This window comes from Fukomys damarensis, unplaced genomic scaffold, assembly GCF_012274545.1.
Source record: "Fukomys damarensis isolate Sample0158 unplaced genomic scaffold, DMR_v1.0_HiC HiC_scaffold_13, whole genome shotgun sequence".
Classification (NCBI taxonomy): Eukaryota; Metazoa; Chordata; class Mammalia; order Rodentia; family Bathyergidae; genus Fukomys; species Fukomys damarensis.
Window position 1 is genome coordinate 751,379 of NW_022900925.1, and position 12,564 is coordinate 763,942.

Genomic DNA, 12,564 nt, shown 5'->3' on the forward strand with positions numbered 1-12,564 from the left:
AAAAAAAAAAAAAAAAAAAAAAAAAAAAGAAAAGAAATGGTGTCAATGGGTAGGGAGGCTGGATGGAAAAAGTACAATGTGAAGGAGTGGCTCAACCAAGGTCAGTTAGAATTTTTCCTTCTTCATCTTCTTCCTTCATCTCCTTTTTCTACCTATTCCAGATCTCGCCTTGTCACTGGAAGGGCAAAGAGAAGGAAAAGCACAGTATCTTAACAAAATATTTTGGGAGCATATATAACAGTATTAGAGTGGATTTGATATACCCCACATTTTCTAGACTTTTGGGGGACAAATGCAGGGGCCCAGCATGAAGTGCAGGAAAACCTGCATTTTTCTATTCACGGAATCAACTTAGGGCATAGATAAAGGTCAGATTGTGCAGGCCTCTACATCTGAAAGTCCAGTTCAAACAAAACAAGCATAAAAACAGCATAAAAGGGAATAGACTCTTCCAAGATGAAAGAGAGCCAAACTGGATCCTATTTGTTTGACGGAAAGGAACTTCTTCAGGGTAGCACTGAGCATAGTCACCTGCTGACAGGCTTGTTTCCAATTGAGCTGAGCAACGAAGACCAGAAAACACACAACTTGAGAGACAGTGCAGATGGTGATCCCTGACCACAGACCTGGAAATGGAAATATTTAACAGGTCAGCTCCATGAAAAACAGCCACTGCTACAGAGGATGTGTCTCCTATCACTTCTGTGAGCCATGCTGAGAATCTGCTTCCGTGGTTGAGATGCAGCACAGTGGACCAGAAATTGGGTTTTGCAGAAAGTTCCAAGAGACTCAGCACTCCCTCAGGATGTCAGTGCAAAGGTTCAGAGGTTATTTTTGGCCTTTGGTATTACAATGTTTGCATGTTAAGAAAAGTGACAGTCATAAGGAAATTAAATTTCCCAGGACAAACTAATGCTGTTCTTTTGTTTTTGCTTTGAGGGTTTTACTTTGTAATTCAGGCTGGCCTTAAACTCACTGTGTAACCCAGGCTGGCCTTGAATTTGCAGTGATCTCCTGCTTCTGCCTCCTGGGTGCTGGGATTACAGATGTGCCCTACCATGCCCAGTTTCTGCTGCTGTTCTGTGTTCCTCAAAAGAGGAAACAAACTTTTTCATTTTTTTTACAACTTTTTCAAAAAGCAGAAATCATGCCAAATAAGGGAATTAAAATAGTTCATTTTTAACTTGTATGTTTTCACTAGAAGTCTTTGATTTGAAAATTAGTTATTTTGCATGTTTATCTCTTTTAAAAAATCCCTAAGGAAAAATAAAATCCCTAAGATTTATATAAGTTTATATTTAGGCTCTTGAAAAGGAGATAAATTGTGTGTGTGTGTGTGTGTGTGTGTGTGTGTGCGTGCACGCGCACATTGGGGGAGGTTGGTGCTGGAACCCAGGACCCAGGACCCTGAGCACGCTCTCTACAACTTGCTACATCCCTAGTTGAAAACCATTTTAGAACCTAATGTTCATATTCTAAAATGATGTTTGTAAGAGCCCTATTCTCATTTCACACCCATAGTAATCATTTTAACAGGGAAAATTTTTTAAAATTTTAAAGCAGACGTCACCAGCCATTAGAAGTAATCATGTTCCTTCCCCCAGAGCTTTGTGCCTGCCCTTAAGATCTTAACTTATTCCTAGCATAGAATTTGCTAGAGACTCCAGGGGAGAGTGGTGGCCTGAAAAATGAACAGAGAGCAAAGAAGAGGCTGAGTAGGAACAGATGACAGAAAAAGCCTTACAGCTGTGGAAGGACTTACCACACAGATTCCACCTAATAAACCTGCCCAGGGCACTGAGGAGCACCCAAGTGATGAGAGGCTTTCTGTCAACAAAGAACTAAGAGCAGAATCAAAAGCCCTAAGATAGCTATCAGAGGCTGACTGTACAAACAGGTAATGGCCAGGTCAGATATAAACACAGACTTCTAGGGCCGGGGATTTAGCTCAGTGGTTCTGGTACCTCACAAGCGCAAGGACTTGAGTTCAATCCCCGGTACCAAAAAATAATAATAATAATTAATTAATTAAAAAGCAAAACCAAAAACCAGACTTCTACAACCACAACCACAGGAAACCACCCCCTTATCTGAGATAAAAAATCCAAAAGCCAGCCTTTGAGAACTCAGATTTGCAGCCAGATTGCCTGGGTTCCCCAGTGGTAACCCATGAAGCTAAACAGTAACTTCTGTAATGGTGGGCCCCAAATGACCTGGAATTGGATAATAATTTACAGCTACCTTAATTTTAGTGCCCACTTCCACCTTAGGATCAATTAGAGAAATTTCAGTAAATATGCCCCCTCAAGCAATCATGTGGAGGACCTAGTCAGCAGCCTCCAGTTTCCCCCAGGGCAACAGCCTCCAATCGGACACCCCTGAGCCATCCCTTTTTGCAGGGTGAGGTTCTTGGTGGCTTACTCCCTTGCTAGCAGACTCAGAATACACAGCCTTTGCTTTATACCCTTGCTTGGTCTTAGCTGATTTCCACCACTGTCTGGATCCACCTAAGTACTAAGGAGGGTAGGATGGGTTTGCAGTTTACATGTTTGGTAGGCAGAGTCTGTGCAAGGTTACAGCTCTGTTCCTTGGTACCAATCACCCTCACCGTATTCTTCAGATGTGATCAACCAGCCTTTTCAGGAAGTGAAGGTAGTGAACGCTTGCTCTTCCTGTAATGATGTAGTAAATGCAAGACTCTGTCTTCTTCTGTCAAACCCAGAGTTTCAGGTATACATGAATTACAAGCTGACCCTGACTATCCTCAACAGAAAACAACCAGCTATCTCCAGCTATAATTTGAAAGTTATCAATTTTATTTCACAATATATCATCTTAAAAATTCTGTTTGACTCAACCTAAAAAACCAAAATAGGTTAATTATTAGAAGTCCCTGCTCTGGGCCTAGGAATTTGCCCAATTGAAAGGCCTTATGGGAAATTCCAAGGCTGTCATTTGTTGGAGTTGCTTGTGAGAACCAGCAGATCTGGGTACCATGATAGGCCACACAATATTCCAAACTAATTCGTACTACTCTTCTTGCTAAGCAGTGAATGCAGGGAAGGTCTGTAGTCTTCTTATGAACTTTCAGCTCCCCAGGATCCCCAGCAATTTCTTTCAGTGACTCTCGTCTCTACTTTGCACATAGTAGGAATGCTTTTGCTAAATTACTGAGACTAAATTACAGTCCTAGAGATATAGGTGGATCTATATTCTAAAGTAGATTCCTCTTCTAAAAGTGGAACTCAGTAGTAGAGAGTGGAATGATTACCGGAGGCTGAGGTGGTCTGTGGGGGTGGGAAGCGGGAGAAGTTGATGATCAAAGGGTACAAAATTCGGGGCTCTGGGGCTATGGCTCAGTGGCAGAGCACTTGTCTGTCCTGTGGTAAGAGACCCTCAGTTTGATGTCCAACAGAGAAAGAGAGAGAGAGAGAGAGAGAGAGAGAATGAAAAGAAAGAAGAAAGAAAGAGAAACAGGCTTTAGAGTCAGAAGGGACAGCATGAGACTGATTGCACAGCAGGGTGTTTGTAGTCCATAATATACTACATATTTCAAATTAACTAGAAAGTAAATTTCAAATGTCTCACTATGAAAAATGATGAATAAGCAAGGTGATAGGTATGATAATTACTTTGATCTGATCATTCTTATCACCTATACCCCCACATAAATGTACATCATTATGATTTAGCAATAAAAATAATATTTAAAGAAAGGATGTAATAGCCAAGGTGGTCATGCTCTTTCTCAAAAAATAAAAAAGGCTGGGGATATAGCTCAGTACGAGGCCCTGAGGTTCAATCCCCAGTAAAAATAATAACAAAAAGATATAAAATATAATATGAAGTATCTCTTTAGTATTTTATACTGATTGCATGTTACAACAATAATATTTTGGATACATTATGTTAAATAAAATACATTACTCCAGAAAGAACACGTTGCTCTGATATTTCCAGTAACTATGTCGCCAGCAAATCCAAAACATGAGTAATGCCAAAAACTCAGCTAAATAATTTTCTGCACCATGGTGGAAGCTCAGGGAAATCTGGCAATTCCACTCTCAGAGGATCTCTCATATTTTTAATTAAAATATTATTGAACTTGAGAAAAGGGTACAAAACAATGAAACATATCAGACTGGAAGTTTTCTGTAGGTATCATATGACTTCTTGCCATCTCTGAGCTCATCAAGTACTGATGAGTCAGTCACTACTTCACTCCAAAGATAACACTCAGGTTTTAATACAATCATCCATTCACTGCCAGTATAGTCCTAATTATTATTCTAGAAATCCAACTGGGCAACCACTTATTTTCCTACTTTTTAAAAAGATGAGCACTGGTAATTTCAGATCCTGTGGATTAAGTTCTTTCTTCCAAATGCTGCAAGGTGATAGAGGGGCACCCTAACCCACCTCCCTTCTACATCTTCCACACTCGTCCCACTTGTGCCCTTGTGGGATTCCACAAGATATACAGATAAGAATGTAGCAGGTGGGAGGTGAATATGCAAAGGGGGTGACAGTGACAAGCAGAGTGCTTGCCCCAGGCCCTTGTTGAACTCAGCCACACCCATTGAGAACAAAAGGGGGCCGTGTTTTAGGATGTTCTGTGTCCAGACCAGCACAGCTGCTGACCTGCTGCTACTTTGTCTCACTCCAAACACTCCAGGATGGCATCAGTCCTAGAGTCTCACTCTCAGGGTCTCACCATACAAGGGGCTGTCACTAAAAGAACAGAATGAGGTCTACAAAAGGGACATTTCCAAATGCTTTTTCAGGGGTGCTTGTTATAATGTCCTTTGAAGAAAGACCTGGATGACGCAACAGGGGAAGGGCTAGAAATAATATTTTGTTGTGCTTAAGTGTGACAGGGAGGAAGATCACCAACATGGGTAGGGAAGGTGGTGCATGACCTGATCTGGGACCCTGGATGGAGCAGGTCACCTGTTGTCCCTCCTAGTTCCCTCCCTGCCTGGAATGATTCAGGAAAATTCCAGAATTCCACAGCCAAGTTTCAGTGTGCTCTGATAGTCATTTTCTGGGCCTGTGAGTAACTAAATTCTGCATGAACATGGTTAAAGCTTACCGATAACTCCAAGCTCAGTGGCAAACATCAGTGCAATCCCAATGGGAAGACCAATCACATAATAGCCAATGGCATTAACAATGGCTCCAACCTTCTGGTTTCCAGTTCCCCTCAGGATGCCACCACTTGTACACTGTAGACAGGTAACATTCCATCAGTGAGAGCACTGCTGGGGTTCTGAAAGACCCCACCACCCAATCACAGACCTACCACTTCACAGTACTTAAAAATTCATAACCATGTGACAGTGTTCTGCAGAAATGACCATGACAATAATATTCCTACATTCCCTCCCTGTTGAAATTTACCCTCATTGTAAGAAATACGTAACGCAGATCATGTGTGCGCTTAAAAGACTTTAACAAAATACTCACAGCAAGACCTTCAAAGAGGTGGGACACAGCATAAATTGGGACCACCTGGGCCACCAGAACAATGATGTCTCTGTCCAGAAATAAAGCACATGGTAATTAGCAGGGAACAGATGTATGGCAAAGAAAAAATTCAGTTCCCCAGTAATGGGACTCTTCTGTTCCAGCTCAGCTAGAACATGTGTTCTGGTAAAGAGTCTGTGCAGGGACAACTCTAGAGTTGCTTGTCCCACAGAAGAAACTAATTGTATATTATAGTTTATGACTTTTACAAAAAATGTATAGTCTATTTGACTATGTAAAACAATCAAATAGTTGGAATATCTACCCCCCCACACACACTTAAAATTTAGATTATATTGCCATCCTTCTTTTAACATGGATTCCTTTGGCCAAATCTGTGTGTCCCTATGGCCGAATGAAGCATTACAAAGTAAGAGTTAAGGTGCTCTCCATGAAGGGCTGAGGGTCTAACATGTGAAACCCTGGGTTCCATCCCCAGTTTGCAGAATCATCCTTAGTACCTAAAAATGGGCCTAACCTCTGTGATGGTAAAGATTTGGATTTTAATGCCTACTTGTGATGGGAAATGAGAAAAATGATACCACTGACCTGGGAAGATAAGGAATTTGTACTCTTCAGTGGATTGGTCACAAGTAAATCTAGCTCAATCCCTGGCAGTAATTTTTTTTCCAGTACTAGATATTGAATATAAATATTACATGTTATGCAAGTGCTCTACCACTGAGCCACATCCTCTACCCTTTTTATGTTTTATTTTTATTTTGAGACAGTGTCTCACTAAGTTACCCAGGCTGGTTTTGATCCTCCTGCCTCATCCTCCCAAGTAGCTAGCAATAGTGTGTGCCTAGCTAATAAATCTTGAGAGAATGAATAAATAAAGAATCTAGCAAAAGATATACAGAAAAAAATAAAAAGAATCTAGCATTGAAAATGATAAAAACTTCCATCCCCTCAAAGGGGAATTTAATTTTTGAATAAGTAACACATCAAACAGTTAAAAGAAATCAAAAAGGGAGAAAAGCTCTGTAGCCACTGGTATCCCAGGCCAACCCATTACCATCCTTTTCCCCAGGGTTAATGCTTACTACATTGGGTATTTGTCTAGTGTTTATGAAATATCTCAGCAAGTACAATGGATATTCTTAATTTCCCCATCTATATGCCATCCTTTGTATAATAGCATTCTCTACCTATTGTTCTACATCTTCCTTTTTCCACCAACTACATTCACTTTTATATTCCACCAAAATATATTGATTTCAATGTATTGCTAAATTCTGTCTACTAATATTTTATTTTGGATTTGTATTTTAGTGCTGGAGATGAACCCAAGATGTCATGCATGCTAAGTAGGCACTCTACTCTTGATCTACCTCCACCTCCTTACAAGTATTTTGGATTTTTATATCAATATTAGCAAAAATAATCTGTGATTTTATTTTTCTATGTGAAAATTTCATCAGTTTTCATACCATGGTTATATTTGCTTCATAAACAGAATATAGAAGTTTCCTTTTCCTGTGCTCTAGAATAGTTAAGACATATTTGGATATGACTACATACATGTTAAAGATTTGATAAAATTCTCCTCTGGAACCCTCTGGAACCCTCTGGAATTGGTGCTTTGGACATGTCAAAACAACTTTCCTTTATAAAGAAATCACTTTATTTAGATCTTTTCTAAGTAAGTTTTGATCAATTATTTCCTAAAACGTTATCCATTTCTTCCAGCTTTTTAAAAGTTCCTTACACCCTCTCCCACCTGGAGCCACCATCGCTCCAGTGCCAGGAAAGTAGCCATGCGGGTGCCCCTGAACCCCCATAACTCCCCTTACCCCCACCCCCCATGCACACTCTCAGACCTCCTGATTGTGCCAGTCTTTGGACCCACTCTGCAGAGGCAGAGGTGGTCATAAAGGATATTTTTCTGAGTTCCCATCTTTGAACATCTTTAAGGAAAGGGCATGGGAAACCTGTAGTAGAACAGTGTGTAGTTCAACTGTTCAGAAGGTTGGGGAATTCAATCTGGGCCTTGCAGCCCAAGGTCAGTCTGCATCATGGGGTTCAGCCATCAGCTAACTGAGATCAGGGGTCTTGCATCCTAGCTCTGTCTGAGCCATTAAATGGTATATATACTATATTGAAAAGTTTGTTCACTGCAGACATGTTCTGGACTGCTTCTTGATTTCAATTTAATTCAAATGGTTTAAGGGTGATAGACTAGTGACTACCACAGGTAGTCCAGTTTCCAAGTTGTGCTTGATCATAATGTGTTGCTGATTGTATCCATTGGGATAAAGGATTGTGGTTGATTTGATGAGCTGTTTTCTCTGATGTTATGAAGATGACAATGTCTGTGGGTCATTAGAGACCCAGAAGCTAGGGTGCATCTATATCAGGAAGATTCAGGTGCTAACCCAGAGATTAAGCTAAGGACAGCCCAACAACAAAAATAAAAATGAGAAAACACTTGAGCAAGACACAAAGACAGACTTCCAGTTCACCAATGGCAAACACTGGTAGGGCAAATGAGGATGAAAAGGCCGATAGTGAACCAGCAGAACACCCTGAACTCAAAGCACAGGAACTAACAAAACAGATCAATCAGGCTCTAGAAAAATTCAAAACAGAACTAATTTCCCAGATAACCATAGAGATGGTGAGCAAAATGAAAGTCGTGATTCGAGACTCCAGAGCAGAAACTGACAAAAAAATAGATGAGCTCAGGACCATGACAGAAGCCATGAAGGCCCAGCATACAAAAGAAATGGAAAAAATAAATGCCCAACATAGGAAAGAAATGGAATCCATAAAACAGATTCAAACAGATATCCAGGAGATTAAACACTCCATTAAAAGTGTACGCAACAGAATAAAAGACTGCGAAGATAGACTCTCAGATATACAAGATAAGATTGCAGTCAGTGACCATGAAAAGAGAGATCTCTTAAAAACAGTAGGGGATCATGAGAAATCGATCCAACAACTCCTAGATGATGCAAAGAAGAATAACATAAGACTGATAGGAATCCATGAAGTAACAGGAGAAAATACAAATGACTTAAAAAAGCTGTTTGCAGAACTAATGACAGAAAACTTCCCAAACAGAGGGGAAGAATTTGACATTCAGATAACTGAGGCATATAGGACCCCAACTAGCCACAATCAAAAAAAAATCTACACCTAGACATATAATAATCAAGATCCCAGAAACCCAACAGAAGAACAAAATATTACAAAACAGCAAGAGAAAAGAAACAAATCACATGCAAAGGAAAGCCCATCAGAATCACAGCAGATTTTTCAACACAAACCCTTAGGGCAAGGAGAGCCTGGACTGAGATATTTCAAGCACTAAAAGAGAACAACCTCCAACCTAGACTGATGTATCCTGCAAAACTCTCTTTCAAAATGGATGGGGAAATAAGCACTTCCACAACAAAGAACACCTGAGAAACCACATGAATACCAAACCAGCACTACAAGCAATTCTAAACAAGATCCTAGAACAAGACAATGAAAGCAACAACACCATGAGGTCCAACAGAGCAAATCAAATAGGCAAGGCAAGAAACTAAAAGGAGGTGAAAAAGTAAAAAGAGTCAACGAAAGGCCAATAACATGACAATAATAAATCAGTACATATCAGTTATAACCATCAATATCAATGGCCTCAACTCACCAATCAAGAGAAATAGACTAGCAGAATGGAATAAAAAGCAAAATCCAACAATATGTTGTATACAAGAAACACACCTAGTGCAAAAAGAAGCCCATAGACTGAAAGTGAAAGGATGGAAAACAATTCTCCATGTGACAGGAGCCCAGAGCAGGGGTAGCAATCTTATTTGCAGACAAAACAAGTTTCAAACCAAAACTGATTCTAGTATTATTGATGTAGGACGGTACTGTATCATACCTCTGTGAATGTAAAATATCTTGTACCTGCTTTATGATACATAGTAGTGACCATGCTTTATCAGAGCTATATTGAATGATATTACTCTGGAATGTTCTCTTTCCAGATGATGATTAAGATGCTAATAAAAAAAAAATGGTGCCAGGTACCACAACAACAACAGAACTTTGATATTTTCTGGATATTATTCTTTTCTTTGCTTTTTTGTTTTTGTTTTTGTTTTTTAATGGAATGTGCTGAATGTCTATAATTTTGTTCAGATGACTGCAGAACCTGGAAAAGCTGTTGCTGCTATTGATGCATAACATACTGCTATTATTGGTCTTTTTATATAAATATAAATATATATACATATATATAATTTGAATTTTGGGAAATTTTAACTGTGCTGTCAACTTTGGAAAAAGTTATCCCAATATACTGGGTTGAGTTGGCATTGTACAGAAATTGACAGCCATATTGGTCTAGAAATGTTAATTTTTTAAATTTTTTTTAATTTTTATTTTTTATTTTTTATTTTTTTCCATTAGTACAGTGGTAATACACTGCATTAAATATGTAAGGTCATATCAATGTGGGTTTGATTACCAAAATTAATAAAATATTCTCTAAATAATGAAAAAAAAAGAATAAGATAAGACTGTAAGAGCAAGAAGCAATTTAAATATGTTCAGGGACCATTTTCATCTTCAAAATTAAGGATTATTTTAATGTTACATCATTGCCTTTTCTCTTTTACTTTCCTTTTTAGTTTTATTTTAGGATTGCCTATTTTTAATGTTCATACAGAGATTTCTTTAACTGAAATACCAAATAGTTTCTCCAGTGTGAAAAACTATAATAGTACACAGGATCCTAATGAGATAATTAATAATGTGAAATAGGAAGTAAAGGGCTAAAGGTGTAAGGAAAGTGGGAAGGGTGGGGAAAAGGAAATATGGTAGAGGAAAAAAATACGAGAAATCGAAAAAATGGAAATAAAGTATTTGTAAATGGGGAGGGGAGGAGGGGGTGAAGGGAGGGCAGGGACAAGGGGATAAAATGAGAATCAAGACCTATCATGTAAAGGTACAGGATCCTAATAATGATTGTAACTGTACTGTATACCTACATTGTACCAATAAACTCAATAAAAAGAAAAAAAATTTTTTTAAAGTTCCTTACAAAAATTTGTGCAAATCAGTCTCTTAGAAGTGTGTGTGTGTGTGTGTGTGTGTGTGTGTGTGTGTGACACTGAGGACTGACCCCAAGGATGCTCTACCTCTGAGTACCTCCTCAACCTTTTTTTATTTTGAGACAGGGTCAAACTTGAGATCCTCCTGAACTTCCTGCTTCCTCCTTCAAAATTGGTGGGATTGTAGGCATGTGCCATCCCACCCAGGTAGTCTCAGAGTTTTAAAAAAAGTGATTGTGTTTTGTAGTAATTTACTCCCCTCCTTGTGTCAAGATGTCTTCTCCTCCTCCCTGATGTGATTCATTGAGGCAGTGTTTCACTTATCTCACTAATTTTGCTGGTTTCACTTAGTCCTGGTTGCTGAGTGATAGGGATAACATCCAGAGAAGGGTTAGCTGGTGTGTGATCATAGAATGAACTTACACAAACTTACACAAACTGACAGAGAATCGCATGTTGTAGTTCATGACTTACACAAACCTAGATGGTATACAGCCTACTATACACCAAAGCTGTATTGTGTGTGTGTGTGTGTGTGTGTGTCTGTGTGTCTGTGTGTCATACAACTTGGTGCCTCAATAGATATGATGACAAAACAACACAACATACAATCAAGCACAAGAGAAAATAATCCAGTTAAGAGACACAATAATAGGTGTATGGGACTGCTGCTGGTATAGCACCACATACTGTCTCACAAAAAACAGGTTTGTATAACTAGGAGTACATTCTAAAATACCAATTAAACAAATACTAAACCAATAACAACCATGAATTATCAAGTAGCATGTGTACCTAAAAACACATGCTAGTCTTTCATACAACTGGCAGCACAGGTTTATACGCTAGTTGTAAGCCTTGCTTACAAAGGTATGATTAAGGCATAGACTGCAACACTGTGGCCCCTACAATGTCACCAGGTGCTAGAACAGGACCTTTTCAGCCCCATTATAACCTTATGGGGCCATTATCCTATACTTGATCCATCATTACTGAAAGATTATGTTGTACATGACGATAATTTGATTTTTGAGTTTCCTACATCCCCTAATTTCAAAGATATAACACATGAGCCTTTTGTTTTCATTTCTCTTCCTATCCAGAGGTGGGTAGATTCAAAATACAACCTCCCCATATTCCCAGCAGAAACATCACTGCATCCTGGACTTCAGGATGCCCTCTGTCTCCCTTTGGAAAAAATGAGAACTCTCTGAGCTGCGTTCCCTACTCATTCTGAAGTGAAAAATCTGTTACAGAATGGCAGAGGCAGAAAAATAGCAACCTGTATCATCTAAAGACAAAGGATAAATAAATGAAGAATAAACTGTGAACGTTAATTCTGTCCACTCTACTGGCTTTTTAAATGCATGCAGAGAATGTCAATTTGCATTGTGTAATTATTAATAAAGATATTCCAAATAAGAAGTAAACCCATGATTTTGTTGAGATAAGATCTTGCTATATAACTTGGGCTGTCCTCAAAGTTGTGATCCTCCTTCCTCAACCTCCCATGTGCTAGGCGCATATTTCTATATGGCTAGAATGTGACTGCTAGCCTCTCTGAGAAAGGAAAAAGTATCTACAGAGCACAGAAAGGATTTATCATACACAAGAATTCTTCAGCAACAATCTGATGCTGTAATTTCTGAAACAACTCATAGGTGAGATTTTAACATCAATTTTAGTTTGACAAATATCATGCAAACCTTATAAATTAGGTGGTTTGGCAGATACCGAGATACTAAGATGGTACTTGTCATTGGGGCCAAAATACAGGTTGAGCATCCCTTATCTGAAACACCTGGGATTAGAAGTGCTCCAGAGTCCACATTTTTTCAAATTTTGGGTATATGAATATACAGAATGAAATTTCTTAGAGATGGGACTCATCTCTAAACACAAAAATTTATGTTTTATGTATACCTTCTACACATAGTCTAAACTGACTTTATACAATTTTTTTCACATGGGCTATATTTTTTTT

At 38.9% G+C, this 12,564-nt stretch overlaps 1 protein-coding gene across 2 annotated transcripts in view; it reads right to left on the minus strand.

The window, feature by feature from the left end:
- LOC104858049 (multidrug and toxin extrusion protein 1) overlaps positions 1–12,564 on the minus strand; it is a 39,322-nt gene that overhangs the window by 3,831 nt on the left and 22,927 nt on the right. Inside the window, exons 13-15 of one of the 2 annotated variants that reach the window (XM_010618145.3) lie at positions 5,467–5,536; positions 5,093–5,225; positions 532–626 (exon numbers count right to left, since the gene is read on the minus strand). In XM_010618145.3, the coding sequence (XP_010616447.1) occupies positions 532–626; positions 5,093–5,225; positions 5,467–5,536 (298 nt within the window). The remainder of the gene's footprint in view (positions 1–531; positions 627–5,092; positions 5,226–5,466; positions 5,537–12,564) is intronic. The other variant, XM_033762751.1, reaches the window with a different exon arrangement.